General features: G+C 43.7%; 1 protein-coding gene across 1 annotated transcript in view; it reads right to left on the reverse strand.

Moving 5' to 3' along the window:
- The window catches only part of ITPR2 (inositol 1,4,5-trisphosphate receptor type 2), a 240,023-nt gene that overhangs the window by 99,230 nt on the left and 116,265 nt on the right, over positions 1-24,528 (reverse strand). Inside the window, exons 31-37 of the mRNA XM_026043261.1 lie at positions 23,874-24,125; positions 22,653-22,778; positions 17,439-17,567; positions 16,713-16,833; positions 8,215-8,405; positions 7,266-7,408; positions 5,149-5,257 (exon numbers count right to left, since the gene is read on the reverse strand). Coding sequence (XP_025899046.1) covers positions 5,149-5,257; positions 7,266-7,408; positions 8,215-8,405; positions 16,713-16,833; positions 17,439-17,567; positions 22,653-22,778; positions 23,874-24,125 — 1,071 coding nt within the window. The remainder of the gene's footprint in view (positions 1-5,148; positions 5,258-7,265; positions 7,409-8,214; positions 8,406-16,712; positions 16,834-17,438; positions 17,568-22,652; positions 22,779-23,873; positions 24,126-24,528) is intronic.

Genomic DNA, 24,528 nt, shown 5'->3' on the forward strand with positions numbered 1-24,528 from the left:
TAATGCCTGAACTTCCTGCTGCTCCTCACTTCACTGTCACGCCAAATCCCAACAGGGGCTTCCTGACCGTCTTGGAAAGAGGTGCCAGTCCCAGCGTTCGGCAAAACCCAGCACACATTCCTCCTCCCCGTGCCTGCAGCTCCCAYAGAAGCGCGGCCGCTCTCCGAGGGGAGAGCTCTTAATGAGCAGCAATGCAGGAGAGCGCAAAAATGTTCATTACCGCAGCAAACAAACAAGCGGCTGTAAAAACATTTCAATATAGGCAGCATTTAGGTGAAGAGTTAAACACTCTCTTGTAGTATTTCTATGCCAGTACTATCCTGCAATCTCGCTCAGCTTCATCTGTGAGAAGCACAGCCTACTGACAACAGGAAAGCTCAGGCAAGCCTATGGTTATTCCTATAAAGGAGCACAAATAAAGCAGACAGCAAAAATGGTGAAAAATCGCATGGGATTCTTCAGAATGCCCCCATTGCCACTAATCCAAAAGGCGGACATTAAGGCAAATGAAGGAATTTTTCACCTTCTTCTTTCTCCCATTTAAAATGCCTCCCTTTACATTATAATGCATTCAGCAGATCCCCCCATATTCAGAATTACTCTTCTTTCCTCCCATTTATTTTTACCTACAATTGTTGGGTACCAGAATACTGCCTAATGCACACAGGCAAACATCTAAAATCCTCTTGCAAGGCTGAGGTTAGAGAACAGAATGCAGTTTAAGGCTACAAGTTCTTTGATTCAAAGAACTGCAATGCTGCGACACGGCAGCAGCTCCCAGCAACATCTCCTGGCCTTTAAGAAACATTGAGACCATTTTTCCCGGAGGAAAACGTCCTACATCTCTCCCAGGTTTGAACTCAGGACAGTACATTCACCTGGTAGAGCCGGGACTAATCCTTCTGCAAAACTCATTGCAGATCTGTCACTGGCTCAAAACAAAGGGGCTCAGGCCCTTCAGGCACTAAAGAGCCAATTGCCAAGGGTGGCCCCATCAGCAACTGCGGCTTACGGGAATAAAGAGCACTTGTATTTAAGAAGAACCTGTACTGTTTTTTCATGTGTATATTTGCTGCTGTCACTGAAAATGAAGGGGAGACATGGTCTGCATTTCATAACTACAGTGGAATACAGAAATATTAACATTACATAACAGAAGGCTACAAAGCTTAAGTTTTTAAGCGTGAAGTGAGCGCAAATGCAAGAAGTGCAGAAGTTTTCAGGAGTTTTTTCCTCGGAAAGGTGGAAGGTCCAACAATCCCTTTCTGACAAATAAGCAGCTTGCAGGTTCTTTACTGACATTTAAAATTAAAACTGAAATTTCAGTTATTGATCCTGCACTTCAACCGCTAAAACAGGAAAAAGGGAAGCACTTGTGTTCACAGGTAACCCTTACTGAAGTGTTTGGCCTATTCATACTAATATTTCACAAAGGAGCAACTGGTTGGCTGGATATAGGCTTAAATTCTACCATAGTCTGTAATGCCCAGAGTTATCAAGTTCACTAAGTCAATAACATTTCATGTCACATGCAGACAAGATGAGAAACAGTAACTTTTTTTCAGACAAGTTCATGTCATTTAAGAACAACAGGGGACCTGGAGGGCTGTTTCTGCCCAAGGCATTGACACACGAACAGCTGGAGTGGGCTAAGATGTTACCATATGAGCACACTTTGGTTCAAAAACCTCATTCAGATCACTGAGGTTTAAGTTAAGCATCTGGGCTCTCTCTGAAGCAGCCAGGAGCACTCGTCCCATGTCGTCCACCGACTCTGGGCAGCAAGGGAATGGCAAGATTTAACCACCCCATGTGCAAAATGAACATGCATCAAGACCCTGCATCTCTCCGGTGCTCAGGAAGGGATCTCCAGAGTCAAGCTAAGAAACGGAGGGAGGATCCATCAGAACCCACACAGAAATTACACTGAAATTAAGCACCACAGTGACAGACAAAACAGAACCTTGCATAGAAACTGAAAGAATTCTGGGCTCAGATCACTCTGTTCCTGTAAAACAGACATAAAAATGGACTACTGACCTGCAACAAAGGACAAACACATAGATCCATAGATCCAGTTCAAATAGCCATTTTGGTCTCTCCTGTTTCTTTCCTTAAAGAGTCAACGTAGAGAATCCATACCCTAGTGATGGCGTGGGCGTTCATGTAACATAAAGGTTACATAAACTTCCTGCACTCATTGATTGACCTGAATGTTGGGACACTGTTCTGCAAGAGCTCGCTGGAAGACGGGAGCCATAGATCAAGTCTCGTTCCAGTTAGTTACCTAATCAATACAAATAGCACTGGGAGGCAACGGGGAACCCCGGGGAGATCGCAATAATCGCCCGCAWTTACTTCTGAGAGTTAATCAATGGCCAAGAGGCCTTATATGCCACTTATGTACCTTAAATCAAACTCTTGAAATTCAACTTGGATTCCTAACACCATTAGATGCTGCAACACTAACGGAGGCGCCAGCACTGCCCTCAAGGGAGGCTGCAGGGGCAAACTGGGATGGGGCCGGCAGAGAGGACAGCGCAGCCCCAAAAGTGCCAGCCAGGTGAGCTGCAACCCTGGAGCTCCCCTGGGGCAATGGGCACGGGGCAGAACAGGAACAGACAGAAAAGAGCAGCAAAACGTGGCCCTGATGGTCTGCTCCGCTCTGCCAGCACCACTACAGGCAACCTCCCCGTGGCCATGGAAAAAAAGGCGCTGCAGTGCAAGGCAGGGGCCCTCAAGACGCTTCTTGGCCATGGGAGGCCAAGGGGAGAGAGAGAAGCAGAAATCTTATTCCATGGTTTCTTCTTTGTCTYTCACTATGGAAAGGTCCACAGAGGTGGAAAGTTTACCATTTCTGCTAAATTTATCAGAAGGTGCATTACTACAGATGATTAACAAAGTCAGACTTTCTGTCAAAACGTCATGTGCCCCTCTGTAGTGTCTTTCTAGTATTACCATTATGAATTTACTTTAATTTATCATTATCCTTCTAACAGAATCAGACAAAATTACAGGTAGTGATACCAGAGTTCAAAGAAAGCTGGAAACACGCAGCGGGCGGCTCCCGGGGCTGGTTTTCCTACGCTGAGGGCCGCAGCAAGAGCACTGCCTCACAGAAGGCGCGAGCGAGGGAAGCGCTCGCACACCCAGAGCGGCCTGTGCGCACAGCGACGCTCCTGGCACGCCACGGAGGCAGCCCGCCAACCTGGGCCTCCCTCTGCTTCCACTGCTTCCTAGTCACTGGGCTGGACATGGGGATCCTGTGGAAGCAGATCCCGCTGAACGTCCATTCCCGGGAGCAGGAKGTAGGAGCACGCTCCCTCTGCTGGCCTCCCTCCCTCTGGGATAYGGGCCTCYACAGCCAGGCATAAAGCAGCACTTAAGGTAGGGGAGCGCCTTTGGGGGTCGCTTGCTTTTTTTTTTTTKGCTTGCTTTTCTCCTTCTTCCCTGCAGTCCTGGGATGAGGTTGCTTTTTGGTGGGTCTGTGCAGGCAGTCCAGAAAAGTTTGGCATGGTTCCTCACAGCACACAAAAAGAAAACTGTTTTTTTTACCAYGTCATGCAGAGGCGATCATGGACCCAGAAAGCTATGAGAATAATAATAACTAATCATTATTATCAGTAACATTACTAGTAATATCGTCTGCTTCACCTCTGAAACTCCTGCTATGACATAAAAATACCTGTCTGCCCAGGCCCAACCACATTCTTCTTTGAGCCCAGCTCTGGCCGGGCGGTGAAGAGGAGCTTGGTTTGCTCTGCATGCACCGGCTGTTCTCGTGCAGAGCACGGCTCATGTTTTGCAATTGCTGCCTTTGTGTTCCTATCACTGCTCTGCACTGAGATTTATTTATTTATTTTTTTATCCTGTCTAGCAGGTTGCCTAGAAGCCTGGGCAGAATGTTCCCATGTCCATATGTTGAAATCAAAACAAACAGTGCACAGTCAAAACAAAGGCGCTGTGAATATTTCGCATTTCTCATATAAGGCTCATCTCTCTTAAAAGAGAACCGAGTGCTGCTCGCTTATCACATCAGTCCACAGGACCCACATTTTTAACTTTGCAAGCAAAAACTAAAATGCCCAGAAATACGCATCTTCAAATCCCCTAAGACTTTTTTTTGGAACTACTCTCATATCTAACATATCTGAACGGTGCCAGGTACAGGAAAATGAATGAGCTACTGAGACACGTGGAAATATTTGGGTGGAAAAGCCGAAGACAGGGAGACGGTGCGACGCCAGGTTCCGATCGACAGTTTCTCAAGTAAAATGATCCCCATGAACATATTTGACTAAACATGTCAGCTGGGAGCAAATGGAAGCGWTGGCAGTGGGAGATGAGATAATTGCGCTCTGATTCATACTGAAGAGTGACTCATGACTGAGAGAACTTTGCGAGTGCTCAGAAGCACCGGCAAGAGGAAACCAGACGGCAGAGGGATCCTTAAGCAGGGTAAGGCTTCTAGGAACGGACAGCTGGCTTGTAAATCTGAAACTAGCTACCAAAACCAAAGGAGCAGGCGAGATGAAACAGATGTTGGAAACACTTGGTTCTATGAGACAAAACAGGGTGTAAAGAGGGCAAGAGTGTTACTAGATAGAGGAAGTAATCACACACTCCGCAGAAGACAGGGACTATGTCATTTGTCCCCAAACTGGCAACTCTGCTTAAACGTAACCTGGACTTGTCACCCATTTATCATTAATAAAAAGTCTATGGAGTACAAAAGCCTGCCACCATAGGCAATAGGAGAAAACTGCACATCTGCAACTAAAAAAACCTTAACTTTCTGATTGATGATGTGATAGAAAAGGTCAGATGTGACATAAAAGGACTACTTTCCACAAATACAGGATATCCAATATATAATAACCATATACATAGCAATATTTGCTACTACTAATTCTTTAAGCCTTCCTTGCCTTGTCTCTGGTAAGAAGTCCCTGATACAAGACTATTTACATAAGGCAGGCCATTTCTTTAGCTTAAACCTTCCTTTCTGCCTTACCACACTGTTTCTCAGCCACCATCTTATCTTTAAAACCCATGTAAGAAAATGAAGTTTTGGCAGATTCTGTTGCTATCCTAGAGGTAACCTTTGAAAACCATGCTTTAAGTTCTATATGTAAAATGCAGCAGTACCTCTTCCGCAAAGTTAGTTTTCTTGTCAAGCATTTCTCGTAATGTCTGAAGAATYTTAATGCAGAGCTTCTCTTCTTTCTCCATTAGCTTCTTCGTGTGATTAATTAAYCTGCAAGTAAAATATTAAACCTTAAAGAGCATCACACATTGTCTCTCTAGGTCATATAACAATTTCTTTATGCAAAAATTGCYCTTCATTGTATTTTTCTCAAAGAAAGGAAATAAAAGAAGACAAGAAAAATAAGCATTGAAAAAGGAAATGGCACATTCAAGGGGGCCAGTTTGGGGTCTCAATTTATATCTTAATGTCTATATAGAGGCAGAATTCTACATCTGTTTTTATGAGGGCTTCCAGATTAAGATCCAAACTGGTCATTTCCTCCTTTCTTTCTGTTTGTCATGCATCCGTGAGATTTTAAAGGTGCAACCTTTACACCTTCCAACCTTCATAATGGTCATAATGTATTTATTATATAATCAGCAAATAGTACCCAGCCAAAAGGATTCCCAAAGCATTCCTAAAAACTTTATGCTCAATTTTTCAGAGACACAGATATTTGGATTTGGATGAGGCATTGTTTATGTTCATACAGCAACTCTATAGATTAACATCTGAAAATAAGGTATAGCTCTGCTTCCAACCAAGACTGTKAAAGGAGTTTGGGCTTTAACCAGCCTAAGCAAACACCGAGAGAGGCTGTGCTGCCTCTTTACAGACCAAGTCCTTGCGCTGGTTCACCACAGAGCTGCAGAAAGAAATAAAAAGCACTGCTTGTGAAAAGCATAAATTGTGAAAACAAGAAGCAAGGAGGAAATCTGAAGGCCTTGGAGGGGTTTGCTTCTTTCAGTACCAGTCTTGGCTTATGGTGCCTAAAACTGTGCTCATTAATTCTGTTCTAGGATCACAGCAAACACACTGGGACCAATTGACACTGAATCCAGAAGATGGCATTATTAATAGTCCTAAAGGCAGTCACCAAAAACAGTCAGGAGGGAGCAACTGCACCATCTAAATCAGCCCTCTCTAACCCAACAGAATTGGTTATATTTAAACTGTAGCTAAGTTAGTGTCTTGATACCGTGCTGAGCTCGGTGCAAATGTCATGCAGGAGTTTCCTATTGCCACGTTAACCAAATTCACCAGCTGTGGGCCCAAAACAACACAGCTCTCAGGCCAACAGTACTAACAACATGTTTTAAACAGCAACATCTAAATCTCAAGATTCATACAGTTCTGCAAAGTATTCTTCTGCAAGGGTAGATAATTAAATAAAACAGAAACCAGTGCTCACTTCATTACATGGGCCAAATCCAGCAGCCTTGGACTTGATTTGATGCCAACATTGAASAGGATTTTAGACAGAGGGGATGGGTTGGGCAGAGCTCAAAATTTAGCTTGATTTTTCCAATTTATAAAGTGTATTGCTATAATGTTACCTCTGCAGAATATGCAAAAAGCCAGGGGATCGGGAGAGTTGCCAAATGTGTACATTTCCCTCAAGTTCTCTCTGTTTAAATTACAGTTTCTCAAGGGCAGGGAGGGCATCTCACTAGAGGACTAATAAAGCAAAATTGAAATTGAGAGACTTCATTCTAGTGCCCAAAGTGCAAATAAGACATCTTACAATTCAAGCCCAGGTAGGCGTGCCACTGAAATATATTTTTAAATGAGCCGTTGGCTGTTTAAAATTATTAATCAAAAGATTTGTTTGCTTTACCAAAAAAATCTAGTGCTGAGCACTCCAATTCACTATGCATCCTCAAAAATTCTGCCAGGAGAAGTCTAAGCTTCTGTGGCTGATGTGGAGAAACTTAACCGCAAAAATAGCCCAGTAAGAGAAGAGAAGTAGGTTTAGCCTGTCTCAGTTTTAACAAGCTATTAACATCCAGTTTCTAGGCACACAGACAGGGCAAGCAGATGTCTCTCTATTCCTGTCCATACTCCTAAAATGCTGAGAAACAGAAAGCATCTAGCCAAAGACCTCAGCTTAAGCTTTCAGTAGGAACTCAGGCTTCTACATGCTTAAGTCACTGTTGAAAATCAGAGGTAAGAGCTGTTGAAATATTTTACACCTTGTCATCTTTTCCGGAGAAAGGCCCCTCCTTACACCACTTACTTGGACATGAAAGCACCACATCTTATCCTGGCATCGCTCCCCTCAGGAAAAAGCAGCTCGGGGCTGTGCAGCACATCAACCAGCACTGAGAATTCGGCCTGCATCATGGGAGTGAACTGCTGCTCCAAGGAGGACACTACATCCTGCGGAATAAAGCAGAAGGTCAGGSCTAACCATCCCCGCTCAAGGAGGCGGGAAGGCTCTTGCTGTGGCGTTGAGCAATACCGTGTGATGGGCTCTGTGACCCACTTCACACCAGCCAGCACCAAGAGCCCTTGTTACCCAGCTCCCAGTGAAGCCACCACATTTTTCTTCCTTCATGCTACTCCTCCAGCAGGGCAAATGGGGGAAGCTCTGCTGTTTAATGCCTGCAAACACTCAGCAACAGTCAGGATGATGGTGTGCTACAGAAAACACTGCTTGTCATACTAGGGCATTAGAGGTGTTGCTTCCTTTAAGGCTCTTCTACTTGTTCAAGTCCTGCTGGTGTCTCAGTTCAAAAACTCCTCGTGTCATTTAGCCATCAATCTATAAATTGATCTTCCATCTTATAGATAACCCCCAGTGACCCAAGATGACATAATGGCTCCTATATCCTCCTCTACCTCATCTGCACCTGAGGCAGACATGGGCCATGAGAAGGAAGAAAGGAGACCCTTCTCTGCACATCACTTTGAGGAAAATGACTTATTTCCTTCCTCTCTCTACTGACTTCTGCAGGGGCTGAATTTAGATCCTGGAGCAGAAGGCTCTGTGTGTTGGCGTCTCTTTGAGGAGACACCAGAGGAGATCTGTGCCTTCTGCTCCCTTCTATCTAAAAGTGCAAGATTCACTGTGATCCAACACTAAAAGCACAACGCGTGCAGTCTATCTGGTGTTTTCCACATCTGTCACATATCAGATAAATGCTCTGCTACTGCTAGTTCCCAGGACATTTGATATCTTGTACCTGTAGTTTTTCTATGATATTCCTGTAATCCCAGGCAGGCCCACCAAGAGCTTCCTTGAAGCGAGGTCCGCTGCGGGCTGACATCCTCCACCCCATGGCTGCTCTCTGCACCATGTTAGAGTGACTCTTCATGAACAAGGTGTTAACCTGGCTGTCCAAATCCACGGGAATTGCAATCCCACGGTTCTTTGCTTTGAGAGGAAGGAAAAAAAAGAAGAAATTCATTATGGCAAAAAAATYAAAAACCTCTTGCAAAACATGGCACATTTATACTTCAAGTTAGGGGAAGATTTCAATTGAAAAGGTTTTTAGGAATCTGGTAGAAATCAGCCTGTTTTCCAAGTCAGAGTGCAGAAATACAAGTTGGAGAGCTGTACTGCTTTCTACGAGCTGAACATCACATCTAATGTATGTTTTAATAGGTACAGATGTTTCTTCTTTATAAACAAATAATTTTGTAGTCCTCTGCCCCCTCCCCAAATAAAAGAGATTGAGAGATATTAGTAAGAGTAGCATAAAGAATAAGTATTACCATTTTAACAGCTTCTTTTAATTTATTCAGGAGCAAAAATCAAAAGCTCTTTTTTTTTTCTTGTTTTGCTTTCTCTAATGGACATATACCCATTTAGCCAATTTATCCCAAGTGCTGTTTGTAGGGCTTTCTGAGCATTTTGCTCATGAAGACCTTGAAGAATTAAGTGCATACAAATTAAATTTGAAAAGGACTCTGGCTCTTCTTCTCTTTCCCTTCAGCTTCCCACACAGCCAAGCTTGGATAGTCACTAAGCCGCTGAATGCCACTGCAGTATAACTGGTAGTTAATAAACAGCTACAATTGGTAAATCCAAGGCAATAATGTGATTGTTTTTCCTTTAGAAATGAGAGAGAAATATGAAAAAAAATTATCAGAAGGTAAAGAAAAAATAAAAAGGAAAGTCTTGCACCTATTCTTACAGTGCACCTGTTCTATGCTACTGTTAGGTACCGAACTGTTTTCTGAAAGGGAAGTTTGCAAGGCAAAGCGAGAGGTAACTGCCCTCTCCCCTAGGAATACACCTGCACCAGCTGCCTTGCTCCCTTCTGCCAGGGACCACCACGGGGTTGCCCCAATCCCAGTGAACAGACGAGAGACGAGTGCAGCAGAATCTCCACTGGAAAGATTAGGCACATTTAATTACTTGAGCTTTATATAGGTTCTAAGTCGCTTCATTTCCATGGCATAATTTATGCTTAACAAATACCGAGAAGAAAAATGCAGAAACGCGTTTTGTCAAATAAGAAGACAAGCTGATAATGGCTACCTTTTCAGGGTTCCTTATTTTAGCTGGATTTTTAAAGGGTATTAGTCTACATTAGGAAGTTCGTTCCCTGCCGTGTTGCGCTCACATGCGAACTTGCCCCTGCGGCAGGAGGCACCAACCCCATCCTGCCCCACAAACACCCTCCCTGAAGCCCGTGCACCTTCAAATCCCCATCCCGTGAGGCCAACGGGTGCCCTCTCCCTTCCCCGAGCAGACAACATGTYGGTGCCTGGGTGGCCCACGCAGGCACGGGCACAGGTATCGCCCTGATGAACCAAGGCTGCCCAGCTCAAGCTGGGAGACACATTTCCCCACCAGCCCATGTGAACCAGCATCTCCACAAGTTGGGCAGCTTCCACGCTGGCACTTGGCTTTTTAATTCCCACTCCCCACTTATTTGGAAGACAAAGTTCCTGCTTAGCGTGAGCAAAACACTGCGTATGGCTGGTCATTATTTCTGATGACCGCTTTGCTGTGTGACTTGCCTGGGTTAGTTTGCAAAATGCATTTGCCCTGTTGCTGCTTCCTTGATTACAGAAGTCCATTAACGCTCTGCCAGTGTGGCCAGGCTGCTGCAGCCTATTAATTCAATTTATTGTGTCCCAATGTCAGTCACTGGAATGCTATCGGACAACGCTTACTTCTCAATTAAGTGCTATGTATGCAGAGGCCTGATATATCCAGGAATAAGCTCAGCAGTAGGGAGCAGGCTGGAAAGCCCAGACTTATGCAGCCCTAGAGATGCCATTTGAAGTTAACAACTTCCATCAGTGTCTGAGGAGCAGCCAAGGACTGTGACTGTTCAAAGAGCTGCAGCTAATTAAAACTATCACAAAGAAAACCAGAGGGAAGGAAAAAATACTCCTTTGTTTTGAGCAGTTCTTATATGTATAATTCCATTTGTAATTAAGATTTGCATTGGTTGTCAAAGGGCACCGTTGAAGTCTAAGCTATAAACAAAGCCTTTGTCTTCTTATTTCTTTGCAGCTTGTAGAAAGTTTATCTTTCATTTGTTTCACATTTCATTATTTAAAACAACATGAAACATATTTTTACATTTTGGAAAGCTGATGAACAAATGAGAGCATAAATATTTATTTTTAATTTAGGTGTTGTAGGCTGCTTTCCTCTTCAAAACGTGTCAATCTCCCTTAAAGTATGAACATGAAATATTTAAAAGCATGTTTATTTTTGTTCCACTTAGAAATACTTTTGGATGAAGCTCAAACTTGCAAACTAGGGTTGCAGCTACCAGACAAAGGAGCTAGAAGTGGGTAAAATCCCATCCCTCATCTGTCTGTTGGAGCAGGGAGGAAAGCAAGGCACGTGGCTCTGTGTAAAGCGGCGGGACACATATCCAGCAGGATATTTGCCGCGTTGGACTAGAACATGTCTACAGCTAAAGCRAAATCCTGCCTTTCAGCAGAGTCCCTGGGCCGTCTTATTCCCCGCATAAAGCCTAAGGGAGCACGCGGGGCTGTTTTGCCGGTGTCAGAGGAAATGGGATTTGCTGGGAAATCCTCTGCATGACTAACTCTCAATCCGACGCTCGCGATTCGGCCAGCAGCGACTCCGCTAGAGCCGGCACACGTGAGGGGAGCTGGCTAAGCCACGGCCGGGGAACAGGCGCCGCTCTGGCGCCCGACGCCTCCCCGCGTATCCAGCAGCTCTCCTCTCCTTTACTGCTTACAGTTGGAGGACTCAGGATAAAAGGGTCGCGGTAATGGCCTGGAGTGAGGGGCTCCAGCGAGGGCTGTGCCTGGCAGCACGCTGGGCTCCGCTGAAGGGCCGGCGGCTAACGGAGCCCGGCTGCTAACGGACGGGCTGCGGCGCGCGGCCCGGGATGGGCTTTGGGAGATTGCCTTCCGCTGGGGCTCTCCACAGAATCACAGAAATTGGAAGCAAAAGGGCCTATTTCAGGAATCCTTGTTGAAGCACCATCCTTTCACTGTACTGTGATCAATTTAATCCTGAGGATTTCCAGGAAGCAGCTCTTGCCTCTCATTTTCCTTGGAAGATCATTCTTCAGACTAAGATATCTTGCCGTGAGGAAGTTTTCCCTTCTCCTTGAGACTCCCACCTGAGTGTTCCCTAATTTTCCATTTCCCTCCATTAAAGTCTGTCGTATTCATAAAATACTACAGTAGTTAGTAGCTTTACAGTATTTAGGAGCATTTGCACTATGCTGAGCAATCCCTGGTGCAGGTTTTCTGGGGGACACGCACATGATTTTCATCCCTTTGCACTTACTCCAAGAGACCTATGCAATTTGGGTCACAAAAACCAGAACTGTACCTAGCTCTGTAGCCTTTCTTGCTGTTTACACCCCCTGGTAGCTGCAGGCAGCTCCATCATGTTCTCCCACACTTCCCAGTTGTCACTGAATGGGGAGATGCATATTTAGTTCAATTAATTTTGCTGCACAAATCAGCCCCTCCAGTTCCTTAATCATTTACTGACTGCTTAACAAATGCATTTGGACGGAGAGACACTGATGCTAGCAGCAGCAAGCCTTTTTAAGGAGAATAAAAGCTTTGTGGAGACAAGACACAAGCCTGCCAATCTTGTACCTTTCACTTGGATGTTGTTTTTCTTTCTTTCCAACAGAAAATCTGTGCTAAAATATTTATCAGTCCGTAAAAAGATCATCATTGAATTTTTCTTGCAATTAGAGAAACACAAACAGTTAAAATAGAATAAAATATGTATTTCATCTGAAATGTATTCTTCTTGCTGTCAAAGAAGTAACAACAGGATAATTATTTTATTTGAACTAAAAATTGAAAATGAAGGTCTAGCTTTTTATAAAAATGGAATAAAAAAGATTAAAAACTCAAGTGAGAATGGAAATAAAGTATTTTCCGGGCTGAGAAGATTGTTTTCAAAAAGGTCATTTATATGGACATTAACACATGAATAATAATTCCAAATAAGCAATAAAATGTAACCTAGATTTTAAGTTTAAAGTTTTCTATCTGTAATTTGCTATAGAGAAAAAAAAAAAAAAAAAAAAAAGGAAAGGTCTTTAGAGCACATATGAGCATGGTCAAGATGCATCACAGGAGTGATGCACAAGAGTACAGAGTCTATAGACTCTTAAAGGGATAGTGATGAGCTGCGACTGGGAAATAAATGCACAACTCCAACAGATTTCTCCAGTCCTTGAGACCATTTGCTCTCCATTACACACAACCTATGGTCTTTAATCTCCCTTGAGAACACAGCAAGCTGTACTTAAAACTCAGTTACATTTTCAGTCACACTCGGTCTTCCCTCAGCCTACTGATCAAGGACATCCTTCCAATGTTAGTTCTAAATCTCTAATTTTATTTAGGTTACTTACAACCTAAGTAGATATATGCCCAGTTATTCTGAGGTCAGCACTGTTCTTCAGCTTAAATATTTCTTTTTTCCAAGTGTTCATCTTCCTGTGTGCTTTTAAAGAGCAAAAACTTGCCTTTGTTTTCATAGTCAAACATACCCAGCTCTCATAATCTCCTTTTGCAACACTCTTCTCCATTCTCCTGATCATTGCAGTGGTACCTCCTCTCTCCCTGTTCCAATTTTTAACTCAATAGCATTGGCATAAGACTCACCTCCAAGTCTGTAGGATGGAAACAAGGATTCTCCATTTGCTTCTTTGCACGGTATCCTAGAGTATAATCTGACAATAGCTAGTGTAATTTGGCTGGCTAACGGGGCTTTGTAGAGGGTCTGAGAAAGAGCAGGTTCCTGTCTGCTACTGTTCACTTATCTGGGAAATTCCAATTATTTCATTATAGGTGGTAAGGGCACAGTCATGCACATGCCACATAAAGCRTCCTTGGGATAGGATTCACACACACAGTCTGTATGAAGGTAAAATGAGTTAAGGAAAAAAAAACAGGGGAAAAAGCTAATGGATACCACAGAGACCAGACTATCCTGCACCTGGATTGATCTCGTCTGTAGTGCAATACACTGAGGTGCTCTGACCTTGCAAAAGAAGAGAAACCTGAGGCTCAGGAGAGAAGAAAATTAATCACTCCTTAGTAAGTGTCAGAGTCAGGCAGTTCTTTCCCACAGACCCTCAAAGATCTTCAGCCCTGGAAGGAAGACCCTGCTCCCGTACMATTTACGAAAGAGGTTTTGCCACAGAGCTCAGAGAAAACTAGACTGGGCCCTGTTACCAAGCCAAACTATTGGCTTGGCGACCTAACCTAAATATTTTTCTTTAAGCTCGACTTATGATAAGACTCTAAAGAGAAATAGATGGTATCAAACACAAATTGTTTCTTGTGAGGACAGGTGACATTCCCCTGTGCCATCATACGGACTCTCAGAGTTCAAGCACCTTTTAGACATGTTTCCTTTGCAGCTATTGTGCTCGTGAGATGGAAGCTATTTTGGTCATAAAAGATCACATTTTTAAGAAAAATTTGAGTTCTACGTAATAACACAGAAAAAGGATGTGTCAACCCTTGTTATTGGGATAATCTGCTTCACAAATCCRTACAAACTCAACACAGATGAACATATATGCACTATTTTTTAAGTACTTCTTTTTATGTCAGGGCAACCAAATGTTTACTGAGCAAMAAAAAAAAATCACTGCATGTTGGTGTCTTTGTGTTCCAAATCCCTCGGAGCCACAGAAGGGTCTGCCAAAAATGGCATTCAAGCCCCTCTACTTGCTGAACTGGGGGCTGACAATTCTGCCTAGGGACAAAGCAGCAAGMGAAGCTTGAAAAGCGCATCAAGTTTTTCCCTGATGGTCAAATGGAGTTGAAATACCAGAGCTGTAAGAAATTAGCTTCTGCAACACATCCTTTTGTTGACCTGGAAGATCATGTACATTCTTACATTGCTCAGAAGAAGACAGGGGTAATGATCTTAAGCTCCTGAGACAATACCTACACCCACCYGCCCGCAATGTAACTCATGAGCACTGAGCAAAATGCTCATTGCTTAAACTGGTGCTGAAATGGACCTTTTAAATGTACATTATGATACGGATCTTTGATATTCTGGGAAATCTGTGTATGATCTTTCTTCCTGCTGAGATTCATTTCTAAGTCCAGGGCTACTACCAAAAGAAAAAAAAAACAAAAAACATGTTTGTTCTCTCAACTTTATACTACATTTATTTTCCATCAAATGTCTTTGGTCCCTGCTATAAATCTGTCCAATACTCTGTCTCTCTGATATAGGCAAAATCTTTCTAGAGCTTTTTTTATAAAAACCCTGCTGTGAAACATGAAGGTCCTTACATTAAAGCTGTCAGACACTCAAGAAAAAAAATGTTCAGTAGAGGGCTCACAGATGCCTAGCCAAAATCCAAACCTAGTCCACATACACAGCTGGAACAAGAGGCAGGAACAAAGGCTGGCCTATTTGTGTCATGGAAGAAACCTTTGCTTTCCCAAAGAGCATCCTTTTGCACTGGTGCAAAGCCCAACAGGCAAAGACACCTAGTTCTTGCCGTAATTAGGAAGGCCCCGATTTTAAAAGCACTTAAAAGAGGGGAAAAAAGCAGCCAGGGCAGTCTTTCCCAAGCTTTCTGCAGGCAGAACAGGCCTCTGCAATTAGCCTGGGCAAGCCAAGCTTGGAGCCATGCCTAAAACATCAGGTTAACATCCCAAACAGCCAGCTCAACTTTTCCTCCTCAACTCTTGCTTGATTTTCCACCTCTTTCTTAGCTACCTTTCTCTTCYGGCAGCTCAGCAGTTTTCCTCCCTTTCCCCTAGAATAGCAAGTGGCAGTTTGCTAATGCAGTTTATAATTTTATCGGGCTCAATAGATAGTGACGAATCCTAGAGGAGTTACTGTGATAGACACAAGGAAATGGGCAGCTCACATGCCGGGGAGCAGCTCTGGGGCTGCCGGGCTCAGGGCACACGGAGGGACCCACCGCAGGGACAAGAGCCCCCAAGGAGGTGGCAGGGCCAAAGGCAGAAATCCATACAAATCCATAGGAACAAGGAGGTGTAGGTCTAAAGCCTTCTTTGAAACTGCAGCAGCTGTAGCTTGAAGGAAAGAAAATGCCCTCAGCTTGCACAGTCCTCTCACCAGACAGAGTCCCAAACAAATCATGTGCACAACAAATAAAACACTCGAGGGCTGCAAAGTTTCGGGGTAACCGCCCTTCTCATTCGCGCAAAAAATATTAATGCGATGTCGCTGGCTAAAGTGCTAAGCCCTGTAAAGCCATTCCAGAGTTTGTACTTGGAGTTGATTCCTGCAGTGCCACAGATGGCTAAGGGACTCACTCATATTGTTTGATCAGTAGTTATTAAAAGCTTTTAAAAACTGCATCAACTGTAGCGCATAGGGAGTTGCTGCACACCCCTGAATGCCTCTACCAAGTCTTGAGTCRCACTGAGCAGAACCTTATTCTCTAAGCAATCAAAATGACTCACTTTTGGAAATTATATTAATATACTTTTTTCTTTTTTTTTCTGTCATGGCAGAAGATTTTAAAATTATATTTGCAGAAATTTAATAATTTGAATGAACTTTTGCCAGTCCTAGCTGCATAATGGTTAAGAATCTTTTTATTTCAGGATTAAATCCCTCCTGAAGTAGACTTCTACTTGAACTTTCGAATACATTTAAAGCGTGTAACTTACTCACTGGCCTAGGAACCAAATCTGAGTGTGGTTTTGGTGCCAGTGCATGACAATATGCACCTGACAGGGCTGCGTATGACCAGCAGTAAATGAGCAGCCCTGATCTCTTCTTCCTTAAGCAGGAGAGTGAAGCGGGGAGCTATGGGTGGCACGATCCTGGTTTCTTTCCCACCAGCTCRCTGGTGGGACTAAACCTCAACAAGTCCAGGACTCTGCCTGGAATTAACAAATGCTTCTCCCAGGAACCAAAGGGAAAACATGCTGAACACTGTGCTGCACAGTCCCTCTGTACCACATTTTCACACATGCTGAGAAGCTGATGTTGTGTTTTACTATCTTCTCTTGCTTGAGGTGACCATGCAGCTTGGCCAACCCACCCCTCCAACCTACAGGTTTACCTGAACAGCCCTACAGCCTGGGACAGATTTGAACAGGTTGTAAAAGGTGAACATTTCAGCCTCAGAAAGTGGGATTTCTTCTATTACCAGTGTCACAATCGCAAGATGCTACAGTCCAAGAAGCATTCAACCTCAAGYTAAGTCTGATTTTGAAACACAGAAAATATAACAAAGTAAAACCTGGTACCTACCTACTTCAGCCAAAGTTTTGATACATGACTCCACTGAGGCTTTCTGAGTTGGGTTTGGCCAGGTACAGTTGTAAATTCTAAAAGCAGACTGCAGTAGCTGAATAAAAACAGGCTGATGTGTCTACAAACAAAAAGATAAGCATAGAATTTTATGCGTTAGAATCTCATCACAGCTGCCCCAGGGTTTGGCACAACATAAAATACATGATTTTTTTCACCTCGTGCATTCAAACTACAGTTTACATTTATAGATCAGTTACATTTGCTCTTCAGGACAGGCAGGAACACAAATCAATTCTGCACCCTTACAAATGCCCAATCATGCAGTTTTTCCTCAGGCAAAATCACCACCAATATCAAGCAAATACGGTACAACACAGAAGGACTGAAGAATCTTCCTGGCTCTCAGATTCATGTCCCTTTTGCCACAGGACACAGCATTTTTCTCATTAAAGTACAAAAGAATATCTTGATTGTGCAAAGATATCTGAATTCACACTGAATTCACAACAGCCAGGAGTAAATCGCACCATACTGAGCTGCCTGCTGGTTGCAAGAGGTAAAAGTTAAGAGTGTTTAAAAGAGGAATTAAGCTGCTAGCCAGTAGCATGAGAGGAGACAGAGAAATTAAAGGGGGATATAGAGATACAGCATTCCTAGCTGTGTACTAGAAGCTATCTCATTCATGGTCCCAATTACATATTTGTCTGTCTCCCTTTTTCTTACCTGGAGGCTGGTGCTGTTATCTGAAAATGGCGAATTGAAGAAGCCACTCACAATGTTCATTACTGGCTCAGTGACATATTTCTCCAGAGACGTGTCTGCATGTTTCCGATCGGTGGTTGTGTTACAAACCTACAGGGAAGAAAGTGGGAAATGAGGTCCAGCTCTTTTAAATGGGCTATACTACTTTATGTTTATTAAAACATATGAAATGGTATCTGTTCTTAGTATGAAAAAGAATGATTCTTAAACACACACATAAAAGGTGAGTAACTGTCATAGAGTTCATGCTGTATTCCTGATAATTCTCTTCCATCTTGGAGATGCACGTTGTTATTCAAACCCCCCTTCTCTCCTGAACCAGCTCTTGGTTGTCTATTCTACCCATGCCATGAAAAAGATGCCCCTAAATCAGCACATTGCATGCCACTTACACATTTAGACAGATTCAAGAAGAAAATGGACCTTTCCTCCCATTGTGGAGCTAGCGTGGAAAAGGCTTTAGAGACAGATGAGACATAAACACATCAGGTTAGAAAAACTTCATGTAATGTTTAACTTATCTCTACAATCAGTCACCACAAATGGGTGGTGAAGGTGAAGCTCATTTGCGGAAAATAAATGTTAAAAGAAAAGGAAAGAAGAGGAAATGGCAGAGTCAATAGCAACAGCCTCTGGGACTGGGAGTGTAAACTGTAAAGCAGACAGCATTACTTAGGAAACCCACATGGGGAAGATACAAAAGATAACTTAAAAGAAAAGAAGTAAGAGGATGGGTAGTGCTGGAAAAACTTTGAAGCACAAGAAGGATGATTAAATGCTGGAAGGATATGGGAAAAATCGTAGACATGATTCCTGAAGATACCCTTTGCTACAACATTAAAAGTTTGTTCCCACCTAAAGAAAGGAGAAGCTTAAAGAAAGGAGAAAAAATGCACACATATTTCAGTATTTCTTCCCCTCTCCACCCACCATCCCTCACTCCTCAACATTTGAGAACATTTACAGAGAATCATTTTGACTTTGCGTARATCAGTGAAAACAGGTCACTGAAATGAGAGCAAGCTCAAGAAAACAGAGGGTAGATTCATTATTTGACCGAAGTCTACACAGACCCAACTGTGTTAAGACAGACAGGACTGGACAGAAAAGGCCTACAGAATACACTTCATACCAACTCTTCAGTAGCCTTTAAATAAAGAGTTTTTACTGTGTTTTAACAATTAAAGGCAAAGTTGCTCTCTTTTTCACCTATGCAAACAACAGACTTCTGCAATGTTTTAGGAAATCTATTCCAGAATAGGATTTATTTTACTCAKACACTTCTGGGATAGCTTTCAAATKGGTATCAGAGCATTTAATGCAAACACACACGATGATCAATCTGCAGAGCATGTATTTATCATTACATCATGTTACAGGCAGGGAACCCTGCAAATCTGGATGAATTGCTTAAGGTCACAGAGAAGAGCTGGTGGCAGAAGCAGAAGGACAATGTGCAGCACGTGAGTCTCATGCCGGGCCAACATGCTGTCCCCTTGCAAAGCGCCATCGTGCCCCTAGCACACTACAAGACAGCAGTTCAGGCAGTTTTACCAGGAGAAGGTACCGAGGTGACATCCAAAAGCACAAGTGCTCAAGAGACAATACAGCTCAATGTGTACAACAGCATTTTTTGAGGAGCATACAACACAATACTGTCACATGGCGGGGAAGGGAATAACAACAGCCTGAAACCTACAGGAAAAGGCATCTTGAAGACACTGGCTTGTCTGGTTTTCTAAGTTAAACAAGCAAGTCACAGGCCCTGTGCCATCCATTTTCTTTAATCACCTCGGGAAAGGAAGTTTATTTGGAAAGTAACAGGAGCTAAATTGAAACAGGAACTCCTTCAGGTAGGGGAGGAGCACGACTCTTCTCCTCCCTCACTCCTCACGGAGATAAAAACGAAGACCCAGTTACAAAACCTTGTTTTAAAAAGATCACAGGACTTTAAACGTCTTGATGTGCTGCTGTTTTTAATCAATCTGCACACCAGTTTTAGCTGGAACTGGTAGCTCTGAGGCTCAGTGTCTGTGCAGCGCTGGCACAACCAGTGCAGGAATCACCAAACTGAAACGCCAAAACGCTCTCAGGTTTTCCCCTTCGCCCACCTAAGCAGCCAGGCCACATGAGGGGATCCCACTCTCTTCAAACACCAGCCTGAAAAATTCCCACCATGGGAAAAGAAATTGGAAATCCTTTCATTCGCTCTTACCCCGCTGCTCTTTGGGGACTGAAAAATATTTTCCTGTGGGAGAGAAAAAAAAGCTGTAATGCATGAAATGGAGATGAGGATTGAGAAAGCAGTGCTTAAAAACCTCTTAAGAGGCTTTAATAGCAAAGCTCCCATAAATAATGCTTCAAAAATTCTGCCAACAAAGCCAGGAGGACTTCACAGCTGTCAGATCCCGGCTCTTCCTTTAATCCCGCTCGGGATGCAGCTGGTGAGTCCCAGGGCCRGCCACACGCAGGCCAGGGAAGCGCTGCCGGAGCCACTCACGCTTCGCCCAGCACGGCCCTCACTCCAAGCAGCGCGGCGGGAAACGGAGGTTGGATACTGGAAACTGGAGAAAAAGGCGCCTGTGGAAAGCGCTCGGGCACGGGGCACACAGAGCCCTTATGGGAATTCGCCCGGGGCCTCCTCTGCATTGGAGCACGCTGCTGAAAGCAGAAGAGCTGAACTGCCCCTCCTTGGATCTAGGAACACATAAAACATTTGGCAACTTTAAAAGGGGGAAAAAAATTAWCAGAAAACAGGAGGAGGACTCTAACCTGAGGATGTCCCCGTCCATCTCTCACCTTCGTGCTCTGATAACCCGCTCCAACTCACAGCAGCTGAGGGCAAAGCCTTTCCCCTTCCCCCCTACACGAGCATCTCTTTCAACTCCCCGTTGACACCAAGCATCGAAGGTCTCCTTTCCTAAATGCTTTGAAAGCTATTGCAGCATCTTYCACGGAGCTGACAGCTCTCTAACTGGCCTGATAGCTACGCAACACTGATGTATTTATAAAGCAGCAGCTCTGCCCCGATCTTGGGAGAACAAATGCAAACAAATACTCTCAGTAACCTAGAAGATGGGGCTACCTACAGGCCCTGGATGAAGAGCAGGGCAGGCCGGAGCACTTGTGACACACTCTTAGGAACTTAAGAAAAAATTTCCTCACAGTGAGGGTGCCAGAGCCCTGGCACAGGTTGCCCAGAGAGGCTGGGGAGTCTCCTTCTCTGGAGATCTTCCAAACCCAGTTGGACGCAGCCCTGCGCCCCGTGCTCTGGGTGACCCTTGGACTAGATGGTCTGGAGAGGTCCCTTCCAACCTTAATCATTCTGGATTCTATGATTCTTCCAGCTCTTTTAGCGGCTAACCATGTACATGAAGAGGCCGGGTGAGACTTGTATCCCGCGGGCTGTGCGGGAGAGCAAAACAAAACGGCGCTCTCTGATTCCCAGCCGGGACAGGGAGAGCGCGCGCAAGAAACACGGCGGCAGCAGCGCTGAGGGGGGCTGCAGGACGCAGAAACCACGCGGGGGGCAGAGGCCTCCTCCAGCGTGGAGCCGCTCCTGCCTGAAGGGCAGGGGACATCCGGCCTTGTYGTGGCACTGCGAGCCCTGCGTGGACGGGCCGCAGCCGGGGCAACGCAGGAAAGGAATCAAACAGGAGAAAGAACTTCTTGGGGCAAAAATAGCATGGTTAAAAACCAGAACCACCCCCATCTCCAAGAGGGTTTCTGATTTTGTTTTCCAGTGGTTTGYTGAGACGGGCTTTGCTGTTGAAGACAGGCAAACAAGCCAAAGAGCAGCCTGATCGCACTCTTAGGGGTCTCGTTACCACTGAAAATGCCTTCTGCCAAAAAAGAGACCAAACATCCCATCCCCGTGTTAACTTATTCTTAGAAACAAGAGGACAAGTATTTTATAAATTTTCTGTTTCCCTGAGACAAGCCCCAGTGCCTATARCACAACACATATCCCTGCACGTGTTTTTCTCTCAGTCATAAACTGAGGGRCTATGGTACTTTTCCCCCAGCAGGTTTCAAAGAAACTATTTTGTAGCACACTGCTATTGGGTGCCAATGCCCAAGGCAGGACAGAACTGAGATTCTTCCAGCTTTTTTYCCCCTTTAATTTCAACAGAATAAAATAAACAATGCAAGGAGTGAGAACTGAAGGATTAAAAAGAGCAATGGACCACAGGCTGGGCAAAGCCAGGCATGCACTGCAACATACCCAGAATGCAGGTCAGCAGCACTAAAAATCCATGTTCCCAATTTTTGAACAGAAAAAAAAAAATCAGCTCCATTAGCTGGCAATAACAATACACTCCTCTGAGCAACATCACCTGCTAGAAAAGGGATATGCAATGTGAGCTGTAATCGCTAGGTCGGACTGGTTTCCCCTTGTCGTTCTAGCTACTGTATTTTATCCTTCCTGAAGTTGTAAGAGTGCCCTCTTTTATTGCCTCCCAAGTACTGATGAATGCAAGATASTTTCCTTTATGCCTTGCAACTTAATTCAACAGTCATGAAAGCGAAATTCAATAGAGTCCAAGGGAATGGAGTGCCCATTGTACTAACCACATCCCACCACCCTGCAGCATCACAGTCTTATATAAAGCAACTTATATAAACAATTGGTAGTTAAAGAGTATAAAGTATAAAGAATTAGCAAAGAAAGCTCAAAGACCACAGCTCTATATCTTTTGTGTCAGCAGTGAGATTCAATGACAAGAAACAAATCCTGGACAAGATACAATTAAAGTGGGAAAATGAGCTGAAAAATTTATTGATTCCTGACCCTTGCTTTACTAATAGAGAAAAGCAAGGAGAGATGCAGATTTTTTCCGTCTTTAAATTACCATCATAATTACATGATATACATGGTAACAGAAGAAATACACTCTCAGCCTTCAACATGCACCCCAGTTTATATCCTTTTCTGATAGAAGGACAAGAGATGATCTTTTAGAAAGAGAAGATTGCTAGTAATTAGGTTAAGCAGTGAAAACAATGAGCCATTAGATGATGGGCCATTARAAAGACTTATTTTATGGACAACTTTGAAAAAATAGTTAATAAAATATATTTTTATTCCATATCAACTGTAGTTAGCTAACAAGAAAATTTATTGCCAGTTCAGTTGCCACCCATACACAGTATTTGATGCCTTCTTAAACTTACCCTTGCCATATCAACAAGGAAGTTCTCGAATAATTTCCAAATATGGTTACTGGCATAGATTTCTTTCATTTCCACTTCAGTGTCTACATAACAGTGGTTAACAAAATTAACATAGGCAATTTTCACCTGCAGGAAGAGCAAACATACGAACATTGTGTGAATGGGGCAATGAAAATCATTAACAAGCTTTTTTCAATCTGCAAAAGCACTGAGCAATAAAGAACATTCTTCAAATATGAAGAAATACTGATAGCAACAATAATGCACACATTTAGTTTTGAAGGTTTAACAAATAATCAGTGCAACAAATACATTAATGTACTTACTGAAAAAAAAACACATGTGGAGAAATGAAATGGTTTCACAAACATTCTTATTTAAGCAGCAAAAAAACACAACTAAATCAGGTATCTACGCATAAATTGACATAAAAATTACAAGGGTTTGGCTCCAAAGTCAGGAACTGCCAGAATGCAGGACACTCGTGGATTTGTGAATTGATTCCCATGGGYTGATGCTTCATGACTAGCTTGTCAAACATCACAGCTGAAGCCTTTAGCAGAGCTGGGTCCACAAGGCCTCAAACCTAAAATCCTGATATGGAGCTTGAGTCAAGGGTGAGCCCAATTCACTCCTGATTGGGAGAAAAAAGGTCATGCAGCACCAGGGCTGCGGCAGTGCAGAGCTTCATGGGAGCCTGCATTATCACTGCTCTCCTGCCCCATACAGTGGCACCATTATAAAAACAGATATGCAGTGMCTGAAATTTAAACATTATGCACACACACTGAAAACATCCGTTAATAATCAAGGGAGAGGAAATAGTCACATACATTTAATGTAGCYGGGAGAAGACTAATATATGTTGTAAACTTTATGGTTTCATTTGTTTGGTCTTTTTCATTAGCAGTCATTGACATTAACTTGGGAAGGAGCAAGCAGTTTGTCTCTAACAAAAGTATCAGCTGACCACAGGGAGACCTTCCCTTGGCATGGATGGATTATTTACTGCTGTAAGATCCAATTCCGTTGGCACATTCCTCCTCCGAGCTACATTCTTCACCAYAGAGCCTGTAAAAATCCCTCTGCTCAATACACTGGGCCTGAACCAGCTCACACAGAGACTATAGGAAGCCGTAAATCTGAATTTTACAAACTCAGAGCATGTTTTGCTGTTAGTAACTGCCAATCGTGACTGCTGCGCCACGCGRCGAGTCTCACCTCAGGTATGCAGTCATCGTGGGTCACCACCCTCACGATGTCGTCGAGCGGCAGGAGGGAGTTGCACTTGATCTCCGTGTACACGTTCTTGCCTTCGGTGCAGGCCGCCAGCAGCTCCACGAGCGTGACGTGATAGGCCAAGGGGCCGCTCTCGTCCGCCCGGTCCCGCTCCGAGCACATCATCTGGAGCAGCACAGGAAAGGATGCTCTGTCGTTGTAGAAGATCAGCACATCTTCACCGCCGTTAATCAGCTGAAAAAGATGCCACAAGGTCTTTTTTCAGTTGTTCAAACACCCTGCAAAGCGGTCATTTTCTTAATTATTTTGTTCTACCTTGAAGTATGCAAAGACTTTCCTCTAGCTATAGGAAGAGCCCAAGAAAAAAACACTATCTGATGCAGTTCACCAAATGCACGTGTCAAAATAACATCCCAGCACCTATCTACAGAGGTGCAAATCTGGAATAACTCAGCAAGGTCCCCACCAGATACAAGGGGAAGTTTAATTTCTCTGTAATTCTGTGTTTACTTAAGAGGCTGTCTTGAGGACATCCTCATAATCCCTACTGTCTCGGTGCTTGTTGAATGGTACTTAATTATCCGCACCTCCAGTGGTGAAGCAATCCCTCTGCAAGAAATAAAAAAGGATATTATCT

Source organism: Nothoprocta perdicaria, unplaced genomic scaffold (assembly GCF_003342845.1).
Source record: "Nothoprocta perdicaria isolate Ctin4 unplaced genomic scaffold, notPer1 scaffold_324, whole genome shotgun sequence".
Taxonomy (NCBI): Eukaryota; Metazoa; Chordata; class Aves; order Tinamiformes; family Tinamidae; genus Nothoprocta; species Nothoprocta perdicaria.